At 40.8% G+C, this 15,900-nt stretch overlaps 1 protein-coding gene across 5 annotated transcripts in view; it reads right to left on the bottom strand.

Annotated features, from left to right (window-relative positions):
* Positions 1 to 15,900, bottom strand: part of SEPT8 (septin 8) — a 41,738-nt gene continuing 25,838 nt past the window's right edge. Inside the window, exons 10-11 of one of the 5 annotated variants that reach the window (XM_019535032.1) lie at positions 6,504 to 6,629; positions 1 to 1,522 (exon numbers count right to left, since the gene is read on the bottom strand). In XM_019535032.1, the coding sequence (XP_019390577.1) occupies positions 1,357 to 1,522; positions 6,504 to 6,629 (292 nt within the window). In that variant the 3' untranslated portion in view covers positions 1 to 1,356. Of the gene's footprint in view, positions 1,523 to 6,503; positions 6,630 to 7,710; positions 8,646 to 10,936; positions 14,322 to 15,900 lie in introns of those variants that run through there. The other 4 variants (XM_019535031.1, XM_019535033.1, XM_019535034.1 and 1 more) reach the window with 4 other exon arrangements.

Raw genomic sequence — 15,900 nt, 5'->3', positions numbered from 1 at the left:
TTGGCTTCTTTATTATTTATTATTTTCAATTTGTACAGGTAATACCATCAGTGAAGAAGCTTGCAGTGCAGAGTGGTTGTAAATGCTCTTCAGCTGAGATTTTGAGAATGGAAAGAATTATACTAGATAAACTTCACTGGGATCTTTACACAGCAACACCTATGGAATTCTTAAACACTGTAAGCACTACATTTTGCAAAAGCCTAAACTAATTTTGTTTCTCTCTCTCATTTATTTATTTTTAAGTAAACAGCTCTCTCACCAGATAAGACTAGAAAACACAGATGTGCTCACATGCACGCGCACACACACATGCACACATCCCCCACCTATGCAGTGGCTTGTAAAGCCGCTTATTTGTAGCTATCTGCAAGACTTTTAAAGAACGTGACAGTCACAACATTTTTGGTTGAAACATACTGCCATTCCAAACTTTCCATTTTTTTCAAAAATTATTCAACCAGACTCCCATTTTTAAAGGACAACTAAAATTGACTTTAAAAAGATTCTCATACTGCACAACTATACTCCATTTTTATTATTTTTTTAAAATACACACTGCAAAAATATTTCTAACTATTTCCATTCTATTAATACTGTACATAGAAAGCTGTCAGAGTTTTTGCTACATCTTACACACCAGTGTCTTCTAAACCCAGCTCTCTTTCCCCTGCTGTAACTTGACCCTTGTTTTAGGTTTTAGACCATACTGATCTGGCACTTAAATCACATTGTGGTTGCTAATTATTTTATAGAAACAACAGAACTTTTCTCTAAGAAATGAATGTATGCTGGTAAGGCAAAAATCATGTGGCACGAACATGTCATGGGCATTTGTTCTTATGGCAACGTGAGGCTACTTAACCCATGTTGGGCTGTTGATTACGACAACTGCCTAACATAGCCAGGCGCTTGCAATCTGAATCTGCTGAGAAGACTGAATTGTGACAACTGTTTTTACTCTCATCTCCTGGTCTAAATATGTATTTTTATTTGAGTATCTGAACTAAGATTAACTTCTTAAACTGGCCATCCAGGTAATGCAGTGACTTCAGAATTTCTGCTAGAAAACACAGACCTTTACATTCATTATAAGCTTGAAACAGTTCAGTGGTTGGCAAGTACAAACACAAACCAAGTCACACATGGTAACAAGGAAAAAAAAAATCTCTGAGCTTCCTGATATGAATCAAAATTAGCTTGCGCTTTTGGTCAATAACATGAAACATACAAAGTTCACTGTTGACCTTTGCTATTTTTTTTTTTTTTTAATATATATATATATTTTTTTTCCTCTTCTCTCCAGTTCCATGCCATGGTGATGTCCAATTGGCCCCATCTACTAAATGGGTGGGCTCAGATGAATCCTTCCCGCCATGTTGCATTCTTGACCAAACAGCTACAGCATTGTATGGCATGCCACCAACTACTGCAGTTTAAGGGCTCCACATTGGCTTTGGTGATCATCACCTTAGAGTTGGAGAGGCTGATGCCTGACTGGTTTCCTGTTATTACTGATCTGCTAAAAAAAGCACAGGTAGGAGTCAAAATGGCCTCCAACCACAAACTTGAGGCGTATGCACAGATAAATTCATAGAGTCTGTTCTGTAATTATAGTCAATACTGCTGCTGTTAAATGTGCATTCTGAGTTACACATGCATCTTGGGACCCATCTTCCTTTTGCTACAAACTCAGTGATAATGGGAGTAACACAGTTATGGAGGAGTGTCTCAGATGTGATTCACAGTCTGTAACTGGGATTCTAGAAAGAGCTTAGCATCCCACAGCTGGCGTTGTTCTCAGTGGGACTTGCTGGATGCTCAGCACCCACACATGCCTATCCCTTAAGGCTTAGGGCTGCAAGAATCTATTAGTGCATTTATGCCAGCTGAAAAACAATTGGTCTTTGGCAGTTACAGCTAGAGGAAGGCCATACCCCACCTCCAAAGCATCTGTGTTTCTTGAAACTGAATCATTACTACTGATTTACAAAAAACACACAGGCTCTTTAAAAAATATGGCCACTCGGTCTGTGGCCTGGAAGCCTGTAGCCCAAGGATCTAGTCCCAAATTTGCCACTGGCTCATTGTCTCACCTTGGGCTAGTCAGCCACTTAATCCGCAGGCCCTTGTCTCCTCACCAGGAAATCTGGGATAAAATGTTTACCCACCTTCTGTTAGGTACTTTGTAGATCTACAGAGGTGAAGTTCTATGTCAATGTCAGTGCCAAGATATTATAAACTATATGCAGAGGAAGTCTGATGCATTTTCTCTTTTCACCAAATATATTAAACTTGCACATTTAATAGAGCATTGACCAGAGTACAGACTAATTTAACAAGCTGGGGGAAAAAAATAAAAATCAGACTTGTTTCTGTCATTACAGGTAGACAGCGTCAAGTTTATCCACTGTAAAGAGCTTGTGGATCAGCAGCTGCTGCTTTCACAAGCATCCAATGCTGTTTATATTTTTAATCCTGCCAACCGAGTCGTCCAAGCCCGTCCCAAGGGAAGTCTACCCTACCCTTATCCTGAACTGAAGAATTCACAGCAAGTTAGTTCGAGGATGACCATGAACCAGTCAGTTCCAGCAACTTTTGTGCCTATTACAGCCGAAAGCTGTGACGAGAGCATGGAGACAGATGAGTTCTACGATGGGTTCAGGCATCTGTACAATGAGGAAGGAGTCCCAGAGGGTGAAAGGGCTAGTATTGCTAATTCACGCAATAGTCTGGTGCAGGGGGAAAATGGCTCTCCTTGTCCACCATTACAACCCCCTGAAGTAGCTTAGAAGAGACCGCAGCTGCAGCAGCTATGTAGGTCAAGACAAATGGAATAGTAGATGCAGCAAGCTGGAAGCACTGGGAGCCTTCTGCTAGGATAATGCCAAAAGGGTTAACTTGCTGCCTCCTAAAACAGTGTTTGGTTGCTCTTTTCCCACTGTTTTTACTTGAGCTGGATAAAAGCCCCCACAGATATGAATAACTGAAATCAAACAACTCAGGGATGTCAGTTCAGCAGATGGGGCTGCACACTGCAGTAGGGGGAACCAACCTTCTTGGGACACTTGCTTCTGCTCCCAGTTGTCTGCAGTGTGACAGCTTCAGCCATTTCACTGAGCCTCCCAACATTGCCTCTCCTCTCTCAGACTTCATAATTCAAATAGCTGCATTTGAGAGAAGCAGGAGGTGCAACATGGTGATGAGACCATTGCACTTACAACAGGTCTGCTACACTATTTCTTGGTGGGACCAAATTTAGAATTGTAAGAGCAAATGGTGAGGTGCTGTGAGAGTAGTCCACACTTCCAGGTAGGAAACCCCAGTTCTACGTGGGGCTGGTCCCACAATCGAAGCATTGGGTGCTGAGCATTTTTCAGAATCAAACCATCAGTGCCTAACTCAAAGCTTGTTATAACAAATGGAAGACTTCCCCTGGATTCCAGTGGGCTTTGCCTCCAGACTGCACAGAGTAGGCTGTGCAACTCCATTCTGTTCACATTGCAACATTCCTTTCCTTCCCTCCCTCCCCAAACTTTCTTCTCATAAGGGGTATTTTTTAAAAAACCCATCATTTTTGCCTTACCTGCTCCTCTTTGCAGCAAAGCACTTAAATTGACTTTCACAGTGTGTAACTGTTTCTCACTTTTTAAAGCAGCTTTATCCATTTTCTAAAGGAAAGGGTAGGTTAATTACTCTTTACTACTATTTTTTTTTTAACGGGGCCAGGTTTTTAAGGTGACTTTGTGTTAATTTGGAAGCATAAATCAGAACTGTACTGTGCAGTAATAGTGCAGGCATAGATCCTGCTAATTCTGGCAGTCTGAAAGCCCCTTATGGATGTGTGTAAGGCTAAGCCTTTGGCAGGGCTCATCATATAGAGCATATGCCAGCAATGGCCCCTTCCATTTACTCCTGAAGTAAACCTGGAGGCAGGGTCATGGACTCAAGTGCCATCCTTATGCAGATAATGGTCTTACCCAACCTTCGTCTGCTAGACAGCAGCACTCACTGGTGTAAGACAAGGTTTTTTGCTCGTCTCTTCTCACCTTGTGCTTATGGGAGTTGCTTTTCTGCACCTGTGGTTGCAGGATCTCAGTCTTAGTGGGTAAATTAGCAGATTTAATTTAGGGATTGTTCTGTTTAAATGCTGCCAGTGGAGGCACTGTGGGGAGATGAGCTTCATGTGCATGCGCGTGTGAGTGTTTAGGCAGCATCTCATTTTTTTAAACTGCAAAAAGCATGGTGCTAAATGTACCAAAAATTTGCTACTGAAGTGAAGACTTAATGCAAGTGCCAGTTGTGAGTACAAGTGCATTCAAATAAGCACTGGGACTCTGGGAGAAATTGTCAGGATCACCACAAACTCTGAATGCTGTGCTTTCAGGAGTGCGAACAACAAGATTCCTTACAGATGGTGGTCTCTACACAGTCTGTGCGATTGCAAGGAGGTAGTGTGAAGTGGAAATGAAAAATAATGCACTATTCCAGAATAGAAAATGTTTACAAGCCTTGCACACATCTGGATGACTATCTGTGGAGGGGCTTGGAATGTTATTTATTCATCCTGCCTGAGTAGCATAAGGAAGGTTTCCATTTTGTGATAGGACCAAAAAAAAAAGAAAGAAAAAGCAGCACTTTTTAATTGTATACTGTGACTTGATTGCCTGACTTTCAAAAAGGCAAGTTGTCTTTTGTAGTTTTCCTTAAATAAAACATAAGCCAAATCCTGGTTTCCTGAGCATGTTCTCTGAGCTGCAGAACACAAGAGTCTGGAGTGGAACCATGTTCTGCTCTGACTCGTCTGTTCAGTTCCTGTGAATCTAATGAGGTGAACCTGGGCTCACAAAAGCTTGAGCTCTCTCCATATATCTTATTTAGTTAGTCTACAAAGGTGCAGATCTACTTTGCTTTCAGTCCCTATGAAGCCGGTGGTACTGTGTTAGGGTATCCTGTCAGGGCCTAGTTTGGGATCAGGATCATTTCCTCATGCAACTTCCCTCTCTTTACTACCCCTAGGCATGGCTGCAGTCAGAACTGCAACATGCAGATGCAGCGCTAGACAAGCAGTTAACAGGTAGGTACTCTAGTCTATGCCGACTCCTTGTCCAGACATTGTCATTTCTTTCCTAAAACAGACAGAAGAACAAGTGTGGTATCTTCTCCTGAGTCTGAACAATGTTTTAGCATGTCACCTCCTGATGCATGCTCAAGATGAGGCTTGGTTTGGCCGCCACTAATGCACTGTGCAGGTATGAGCTTGGTCTCATTCATATTAAGGCTGAATTCTTCAGCTAACATTGAATTACAAAAATTGACTCGAAGGAAGATAAACCTGAAACATTTGGTCTAGGACTGGAAAGGTCTTAGGAAAGAGGGAGTGTAGCGTATCTCAGTACTGCAAACACCTTCTCACCTTTCAAGTGGTCAGTAAATGGGTTTGATTATTGCTGGTAGCAAACATTTCTAGGCTTTGTTTCATCACTTCATGCAGCATGTGAAATTATCTACAGTATTTGTGCAACTCTTTCTTCAAGATGTTTCCCGCATCCTCATTTCCTTGTTGACATACAAGCATTTTGAGATTCTGACTCACAAGCAAAACATAAATGTGAACCACCACATAAGCATGTATGTACAGAGTAAAATCTTGCACTCCCCTCCCTGACCTCATCAGGTCTCTCATTTATGAAACATACCCCGATGGAAAAGTTTATATGCTACAGGTAAAGCATGTTGCAAACAATCAGATCCAAGTGCAAAGAAGTTCCTGCAGACCAGCATTCTTCAGAGTAGGTTTATCACTACAGCACTTGATGTGCAGTGATCTACTAGGACATTTAATTTATGCAACTACACAAATAAGGAAATTCCTGTGGCCAGAAAAAGAGCAATCAAAAAGAAAAAGGAGTTTTTGATTCATAACTCTTCCCTCAAATCAAGTTTCTGACAGGGCCAGGAATGTGCTAACATTTCACGCAAAGACACCTGGCTACGGTAGAATTGGCTTCAGGATATTTGATGGACTTGATGCAGTGACAATCCCATCTCCATCTGGTACCGACACCAAAATCTTCAGGAAAGAGTTGTAAAAAACTAGACAATTAACTCTCCAACTCGACAACGCAGCAATGTGCCGGGGAAAAAGTCTCTTCCCAAATTCCAGTCAGTTACTAGTTCATGTTTTGCAGCATGAGGGTCAAAACACTAGATATATTTTACCTTAAATTAAGGTAACCAACAACATTGTATCAATGTCACACTGTTGTTTTTTTTAAAAAACATGCTACAGTAAATACTACTGTCTCAATAGCCAGAGACAGTGTGCCCCATCAGTGTTATGCTTTCCATATAGGGTTTCCCTTTCTATCACCACCACCACATACATTTTAGTGAGTCGCTAGTGCATTTCTTTTAAAACTGGCTTTACATCTTTTAGTCCACTTAGCTCACGCAGTGCTAGCAACGCACTAGAGGGCTACCCTATTCTAGCACTAGGTTACCTCATATAGGAGTTTTCAGCATCTTCCCCACAGGCATCTTCTCCTGGGCATGTGCTTATGCTCACGTTCCTCCTCTTCCAAGATGCAGCCACAGCATCAAACAAGTTATACAGATACTCTGAAACGCTTGTAGGAGAGTTTAATTTTAGTTTGTTAACATGACAACGCCTCTATTGCTATTTAAAGCCTCAGCTAAGGTGCTCTACTAGTCAGCCTCAAGGAAAAACCAAAACCCTCAAAACCCACGATCGTCCAGGTGTGTTTAAACTAAATTATTTTGGCTGGGACGTTCTGATGATCCTCTCCTAGGACAGGTCACCTTCGGCAGGCTGCCAAGTGCTGAGCTCATGACCACTAGGAGAAGATCATCAGAACCGATCCTCTTCTCAGCACAGACCTACTCCCACTGCGGTACAAGGTGTCTTACCATTGGCCTTTATGGCAGCGGCAGCAGCAGCAGCAGCTAGCATGCAATCCATTGTGCTCAACTGAAGTTTTGGTTCAGACTCCATGATTTGGCTCATGGTGCAGGCCCCAAAAAGGTACGTATCATCTAATTCTGCTGGGCAGACCTTTGGCTCCACGTGGTTCTGGGTCCTACTCAGATGCTCGTGGGATAAAACCTCCCTCCAGACTCCTGTCAGGGACAGCCCTAAGCATGAGGAAGACCCCTCAGCGAACAGAAGCTGGCTCCCATACCATACGGCCCCTGCTTCAAGGCATGTGCTGGGGCAGGGAAAGTGGCAAGATCAGGATCTCCTGCTGGCTGAAAATGTTCAGCAATTTAGAGCAACTACTAGGCTTCTTTAACATGTACTGGAGGTCAGGAGAAGTGAGGAAAAAATACATACTGTGGAGCCGTAACCAGCCCCCTGCCAGCACCTACCAGCACTCAACCATGTATTTATATTTACTTATTTTGAAAGAGACAAACAGAGGGGACTTGCATTTAGGACTTAAATACATGGTTAGTTATGACTCTGGACAGAGTGCTCTGCTGTTTCACTGGGAATATTTAGATTTATTGCAAAATACACTTTTAAAGTTGAGGTTCATTTAATAATTCTGCTTTTTACTAAACCTACCTTTTGGTGCAATCAGGAATAATTCTTGTAACTGGTTTATGAGTTCACTTGAAACGAAAACAGAAAATAGGGTTTTTCTGTATTTCTACATATGCCCAGTTTGGTGCACAGAAAATGTGCGGTTTTTTTACAACAGGGATATGCCTACCAGGTAGATACTGTAGTATAATGGATATACCCTACAATCATGAACTCTACTTGTTTCTACATCTTTACTTTCAGTATCTAATACCTACAACCGTATCCCCTCCCACATGTCATTTAGTTGTCCTTTAAAATGGTCCCCTTGTCTCTCAATACAAAACATTTGCAGATAGAAAAGGATCCTGGAATTGCAATCCCGTATTACCCATAATTAAGGAATCAAATGCAAGCGCAGAAGTTAGGGAGAGGGAGCTTTGGGAAAGGGCTTTTAAACACGAGGCACATGTGTTATTGTGGTAAAACTGAATAAATTAAAGGGTTTTTTGGTCTATAAAAACTTGCACCATAAATCTACATTGAAAAAATTATAGAGGAGTTATTGCTAAGAAATATTAGAATCCAGCTGATACGTTAAGGACATTAAAAAGTCTCTAGTTGCATTCCAAAACCAAATTAAGAGAGGAACAAATCAAAACCCATTGTAATGGCAGCTTAAATAGCAAGCTGAAAATTGGTTTCATGCTGACACATCAAGATTGTTCCTCTGCTACTTGGAAACTTTGTTCACAGTGTAAGTGCTTACAATGCCTGCTTTGTAAGGATTCTTAACCCCAGAAGTTAGTATTTTGGTTTTAGTGCATGCCATGCATTTAGCCTCAATTAGTGTCTTATCCTTTGTTGAATATCTTAGATTTCATTTATCAAGAAACCTGGTCAAGGAAACTTCTCCAAATCAAAAAGTATAGTACGTCTTAGTTCTTGCTATATAATCTCTTCTGTGCAATATATTGCAAGCTTAAAAGGTGAAAGCACCAATTAATTTCTTCTGCATGAGATGTTTTGGCCTTAATAAATCTTCTAATTAACATGTCTTCCTGATGTTATGGAGCACGCACTGGGAAGACTAAAAAAGCTACAGAAAGAACAAAAGAGAATCAATATTTAAGTTTCAGATAAATTGCATCAAATGTAGACAGCATAAAAGGTCAAAGCAGCACAAATCCTAATGTATGTAGTGTGGTGACATGCAGGGCTAGGAACAAGAGAGGCATGTTGGATTTTGAACAGCGAGTGCTTTGAGGAAGGATTTTATCATTATCCAGATCTGGGTTGGACCTGGGGGTTTAGAATTGCAACTAGTAACGCTGGAGAAACATGATCACCACCGCACCGGAAATCTCATATGCTATCAAAACACTTCACTGGGAGCAGAGGATGATGGCATCTCCCTCCCTTATTCTCAAGTTTAACATAACAGCAGGTCTCTAATAACTGGTTAATTCAATGGAAACAGAACTTCCAATGATTAGGTGCCAAGATTCGCAAACCTGTCCATCTACCAGGGACTCAAAAACTTTATATGCTTAGTTGCTACACAGCTCATCCTGTTAAGCAGCAATTGGCTGGGAGGTGAATGATCTGGGTTTTGTGGTTGATCCAGGGCAACAGATGTGTGGCCTGACCTTGGAACCAGCTGTTTGATCTCCAAATCTCAAGTTCCCCTTCTGTAAAATTCCCCATCTATAACATTATTCCTCCTTCACAGCAGGGTCATTAAACTTATTAAGTCTAAGTGTTTGTACAAGCCTGTGCCATCTTTATTTGGAAGGTGCTAAGAGGTGCAATATAATTATACTACAGTAAATTTCTGTGTTTAGAGAAACACTGTACCAAATTATCAAGTATTCACTCTTAATTATACCAGATACTAAAGCAGCAAGCATTCTTCTCAAGGATTTGTCAATACATCTCGCTTATCTGTACAGATCCTCCTCCCACTGTCCTACCAGAATGTACAGTCTATAAAATGTTTGGAGAGAAAAGGCTACAAAATGGTTCCTACAGACCACTTGGTATCAAATCCAGGCTCAAGTTTCAAACAGTTGAAAGAGGCTCAAACAATTCAACACACACCAAGACCTTTCTCCACTGAACGTTTCACAGGTTACTCCACCGTGTACAAATAATTCCACTGAGTCCTTTGGTTTAGCGCATCATCCACTGGAACTGTGGATCCACGGGTCAAGACTGCTTCCAGAGGAACCGGAGTTGTCATTTTGTCACTTCCGTTTTGAGTAAACCGCCTATCAACCACAGTGTCTAAAGCAACAGCAGCATGGTCTCAATCAGTATCAACTACCAAACAGTGACAGCCAGTTTCCAATGTAACCTTCATCCTCCTTACACAGGGATGGGATTCCAGGGGACTGGGCCACGGGAAGTCTCTTTACCTGGTTCTGTCTCCAACTGGATCAAAATTAACTCTGTGCTCCCAGGCAGTTTCTAAGGTAGTACTGTCAAAGGCTGAAGGTGGTTAGAGATACACTTTATAGACTAATTCAGAGATGCACAAGCTTTTGTGAGCCCACGCTAACTTTTATCAGATGTCATCACAGCTAACTACTGCCTCTATTAAAGGCTGCCCAGCAGTCCCCTGTACACCCCACACACTTCCTCTATCACTCAGATTCATTCAAGTCTCCAGTGTAACAAATATTCATTTTTTAATTCTGAGTTCCTGACAAGATTTTGTCAAAAGTCCACCAGATGCTCATATTAAGATGCTGTTATTTATTAACCAAAGACTCCAAAGTTGTGGCAGACAACAAACAGGACAAGATGTTGGTTAAGCTACACTCAGTTTAAGAGTTAGCACAGCCCCATGGAGTGTATACTGAGTACCAGACTTCAGTTAGATTTTTAATTAGCAAGGCTCTCAGGAAAAAAAAAAAGACTGTGCATTTGTTTTCCATAACAGCTGAAGGAACTAAGGATATGCTGTGCCCCTGCATAAGTGCACAGAACTCCTGTTAACATCCAGAGGCAGTGTCAGTAGGAGACGATGTCCCCAGTATCTTCTTGCGGCACCTTATTAACAGCTTGGGCTCTTTGATAAATCAAAGAAACAGAATGTAGATCTATGCTCATTCACAAAATCTTACAGTCAGAGATGGTTTATAAAAAGTAGTACTTGCTGAGCAGAAAGCAGCATAAATATTGACCCGTAAGATGCTTTTCTGTGAACTGCATGAGAGACTTCATTATTTTTACGCTAAAAAGATCCCAAATAAAAGTCAACAGAAAACAAATACTCTAGAGCTGAATGAGCTTGCAATTATTACATCATTATTTCATTAGAGATCTATTAATTAGATAAATGTAAGTTTGAGAAATCATAGTCAAATAAACGACACCACAGAAAACTCAAAATAAACGTGAGATTTAATAAAAGAAATAAGTACAAAGTGAAAGTAAAGAATCGAAAGCCAAAAAAACAGTATGACTGACAGTGAACGAATGCAATATTTTCTGAGTAGCATATTACAAAGAGCATTTCCACAAATTTCGCCATGTTTTCTGAACTAAAAAAAATTAATACCCACTTCTCTGTGAAAACCACTCCAAGCACAGACACAGTCCACAAAATTAAGAGCCATCCAAAGTACATTTAAACTTCAAAAGCAGACAAAATACATGGTAGTAAATGTTTAAATGATAGAAAATGGATATTTTTCATTACCGCCAACCTGTTATATAGATGAATGTAAAAAACATTAAACAAAAACCAACCAACAACAACAACAAACAGGAAAAAAATTATAATGGGATTGCTCTATTTGAGTATAATCCAACCACCCCTTATTTTCTTCTAGCCTACAAACACAAGAGGTAAATCTTCCAATGAGAGTGAGATTAGCATCACATTATGTTGATAACTTGTTACATAAAGAGTAAGTCTGGAACTAATGCACCAAACATAAGTATGGAACTTATGAACCTACGCACCAAAGAATAAATTTGGTCTTCGTCAAAAATATGAGAAATCAAGTACTATAAAAAAAATAATTAAAAAAACCCCATATAATGACTTCCATTGCAGATAATATTATGTTGATTAATCCAAGACTATTAATGACCAAGTGAAGTTGAGGTCAATATTTAAATAAGAGGACAACGATGTTCACCACAACATGAAGTCAATGCATATAAAATAATAATAATTAATAATAATTAATATACTGTTACATACATTCTGAATGTCTTCAACATAAATATACGGAAATCTCTCTAATATGGCCATGGACTTTTTTTGATCTAACTAACATCCTCCAGGAAGTATAGTTACTACTCTACGAAAGGTTATTTTCCATTTCTGATGAGCCAATCATCAGAAAATGATTGCATAGATGACCTGAATTTTGGCAGCATGAGATCAGGAGAAAACTTGCTGACTGACAAGCTTGATGCAATCATTTGCATATGAGCAAATCACCTAATTCCAGCCCTCATGAATGCTGCCCTTTGAGAAGACAGAAAATAAATAACAACGTGGCTTTACTTGGGCCAGGGGTCAGCAACATGTGGCCCACAGACTGGAACCGGCCTGTGCAGCTGAAGGGTTTTTTTCACGCACCTGCGCTGCTGCTTCTCCCAGCCCCCAAGTTATTCCCTGGCTTCAGGCAGGCCCAGCTTCCAGGTGGGGGGGCTGCATTGGGGCTTGGGAGCTGCAAACCACCTCTATGCTGCCTCTGCTTCTCCACCCCCAGCCTCCCAGCTGTACTGTGGACAGAACTGGAAGCTGCAGGGCCTTAACGCAGCTCCCTGTGGGCTCGGAGCTGCGCCTTTGCTGCACCTGGTGGGTTGGGGGAAGGAGGAAAAACAGAGGTCCTCTTCCAGCACCCACAATGAGGATGTGCAGCTTCCAGCCATGCCCACACTGCAGCTGGGAGACGAGGGTATTCCATTGCTGACATGCTGCCAAAGCCCACATCGGACCAGAGCTGGGTTGTTCCAGCCCATGGCTTATTAAAGGTCACTGACCACTGACTTAGGCAATTAGTCTGTCATTTTTTTATGGAGCTTTCACTTGAATAAGATGAGCATGATTGGATTTTGTTTTGCGACATGATTGTTTTCAGCCAATTATGTACATGGATTGTCTTCTTGTATGTGACAATAACCTGTATTCTTCGACCATATCTTCTCCCAACGTTTGACGGTCACTCTTTACAATACGTTTAGCTTCAAAAGTCACAGCCTTCAAAAATTAAAATGGTGAGAAAAACAGCAAACTCCTAAAGAAGCATTACCAGTCACCATCATCTTTCTTTTTCAAAATGGTCTGTTTTTAAATGTACCTGTTTAACTTTCATGAGGTTCCTACAAATATCAAGTAATACTGTGACATGATTTTCAGTATATTCATTAAAAAGGCCAATGTCTGTATAAAAATGCTTCAGCACCTGAGCAGGTATTTAAAAAAGCTGCTTTAATAGAGTATGTAAGCTGAAGAATCTTAAGTTATTAATCTTAGCTAAATGCTCCCTCTGAACTGACCTGTTAAGGGCTCAGGAGCTGCCAGTGCATTTGCTTAAAGACTTCTAAGATCAATCAGAAGAAACCTTTAAAATGAGTGACTAAATAAAACTGGTGTGTTCACAACTAACACTTAGCCAGCTAGGGTTTGTAAAAAGGCTTTTCTGAATTCTAAAAAAGCACTACACTGAAGCTAGCATACAATACTAATTTTCTTGTAGCCCAGCATCTGCTACTTTTTGAGTCTAACTGCTTTTAACTAAGAAAATGGTGTCCGAATTCTAGCTAGCACACCCTTCAGTCCTTACTTTGTCTACATACATCATATAAGGACTGGAGCCCACAGCTGCTGCCTGAAAAACGTTGATTCTACAGATTCCTATGAGCTCAGCCGCCTCAAAAATAAAAATATGGCTTCTGAATATCAGAGAAGCATTAAAGGAAAAAGTTTCTGAGAGGAACTGAAGAGTTTGATAGGAACGTGGTTAAGTAGTTTCTTTCAGGGTCAGACGGCTTCTCTTCACTATGCATCTGTTTATAGTTACCTTTTTGAAATCGCAAGCTATTGAAGAATTCAAGATGACCAAGCAAGCATCTTTTTCCTTAACAGCAACATGCACTAGTATATTACAAGTGAAGTCACACAAATCCCATAGCTTCACATCTTCCTATTTTAAATGTTCCAATCAAAATGTTAGTATTTGTGTGCGTGTGTGCACATGAACATGTACATTCAAATGGAATGGAAGGGAAATTCAAAACTCTTTTAAAAATCTAAAAACTTACTCAAATTAAGACTTTAGATAGAGAAATAAAAATGGTGAGTGGTTTTAATGTCATGCAAATGTGGGGGGGGGAGGGGAACCCAAATCACATTCCAAGGATCCCCTTTAACCATTAAAAACAACATAATCTGGAAAGTAAATATTCAATCAACTGGTAAAGTGATCTCAGATGAACAATTACAGTGATGGCGTAGGTGGATGCTCAACCATCGAATAAAAAACTAAGTGTCCTCAGTTTCAGGATGAAGTGACTTTGTATAAGGGAATTTACAAAGGGTAGAGTTGACATCCTTAAAAGCTATTTATAAGTCCTGTACAGAGAACAATGAATTGTTACACTGCAACCACTGAAGATGCCCATTTTCTCCTTAACTTTGGTCCACTCACACAATGTTATGACAGAAGGATCACAAGGTGGGAAACTCAAGAAACTTAAACACATGTAAGTACCAAGTCCACTCTTGGCCTGAAAGTCTGTGTGTGATTAACTGAAAGAAACAAAAACATAAAAAATGGCATGGATTAAAGTTATGGAAAATAAAACAAAGCAAAATACTAGTGAAAATACACCATGAAATCAAAGAGAGCACAGCCCTGACACCAAGATTCACAGAGTGAACACAGCCACCCCAACAAAGGCAGTGTAAGAGCTCAATCTGGGTAGTAACCTCACTCACAAAAGATGACTTCCTTGTTAAAACACAGAACCTTGTTCCTGGAGAGTTAACATCTCCATTTCATTACTTTATTAAAGAGGCAGAAAACCGTTTATTTGTAAATATGACAAGATAAAATGTTATATACAGGTCACCATCTTCAAACAGAAACATGTGGACACTGCCTCTGCTGCTTTTCCTTCCCCATCAGCCTGGGAGTCTCTAGATACCCAAAGGCTGATATTTTTACACTACCAAACAGTAAAGTGAACCTCTCTAGTCACATCCCACTGCGGCAACTCCTCGAATGGGGGGCTGAAGCATCCCTAAGACTAACACAGCTGCTGTTTTGGCATTCCCACAGCTTAAATCCCCAGTATTCTGCACCTTGTACAGTCATTTATACCAGGGCAAAGACAATCTGAAACACCGCCCTTCCGATCTGGCAGCACCAGACACTCACATTGCACTGGTGGTAATGACTACCCCAGGCACAGAGCATGGGCCCTCCATCTTCACCAACTAACGGAGCAGAAGTTCAGGCTCTGCAATCAAAATGCAGACATCTCTAGTCGTAATACAGAGTACTCCTTATAAATTCAGCGTTGTGAAGTGTGAGCCCAGCTGGAGCTTTTCACCTACACATCCTGTCCCCCAAAGGCAATCATTCTAGAGAAAAGATCTTCATGTGTTTTTCAGTATATTAGTATACAGATGTAGTCATGTGCTTTACATGTGAAGGCGAAACAGCACAATCAGGAAGAGGAACCAAGGCATGTTCTCTCTCTTGTCCAGCAGGCGTCACTCTTTGCACTGGTTAAAGCCATTCAGATTCCAACACTTTGGCAATTCAGTGTTGGTTGATGTGCATCTAAATGAGGACACTGGTTCAGATTTTAAAAGCTAACTAGACGCTTGCACCTCTTTACTATCAACTAGACAGGTGTGTCCAAACCCCCTAGTAAATGAGCTTCTCCCAGCTGACGTGCTACAGCTTCCCTCCTATAGACAGGGGTGAGTAGGATGAACTGAGCTATTCTCCTTGAATAATGCCCCTCTGACATGTACTACTGGGATGTTACAAAAAGGTGCAAGTGCCGCTTCTTGACACTCAGAACCAGTCCAGACAAAATACTAGTAAAGGGACAGTACAACAGAATATTGGCAGAGGAACGGAAATGAATCTCTACTTCTGGGGCAGGCAATCCTGCTTGAACAGACCACACGTTGTTATGCTGAAAATACAGCACATTGGAACTGGGGCCCAGCTATGGTTTTCAGTGGTTTCTGTAGCAAGCTAATAAGATAAATAAGGGGGAGGGGGACTATTCAAACTTCCTGATTCAACCTGGGTTGGTGATGCAGGCTGTTAGCTTGCTGTTTGTTCCATCACTGCTAGTAATAAAGATCA

The sequence above is a fragment of the Crocodylus porosus genome, unplaced genomic scaffold, assembly GCF_001723895.1.
Source record: "Crocodylus porosus isolate Cpor-Errol unplaced genomic scaffold, CroPor_comp1, whole genome shotgun sequence".
NCBI lineage: Eukaryota > Metazoa > Chordata > Crocodylia > Crocodylidae > Crocodylus > Crocodylus porosus.
Note: the sequence above shows the minus strand (reverse complement) of the source record. Positions and strands in the feature narration are given on the sequence as shown.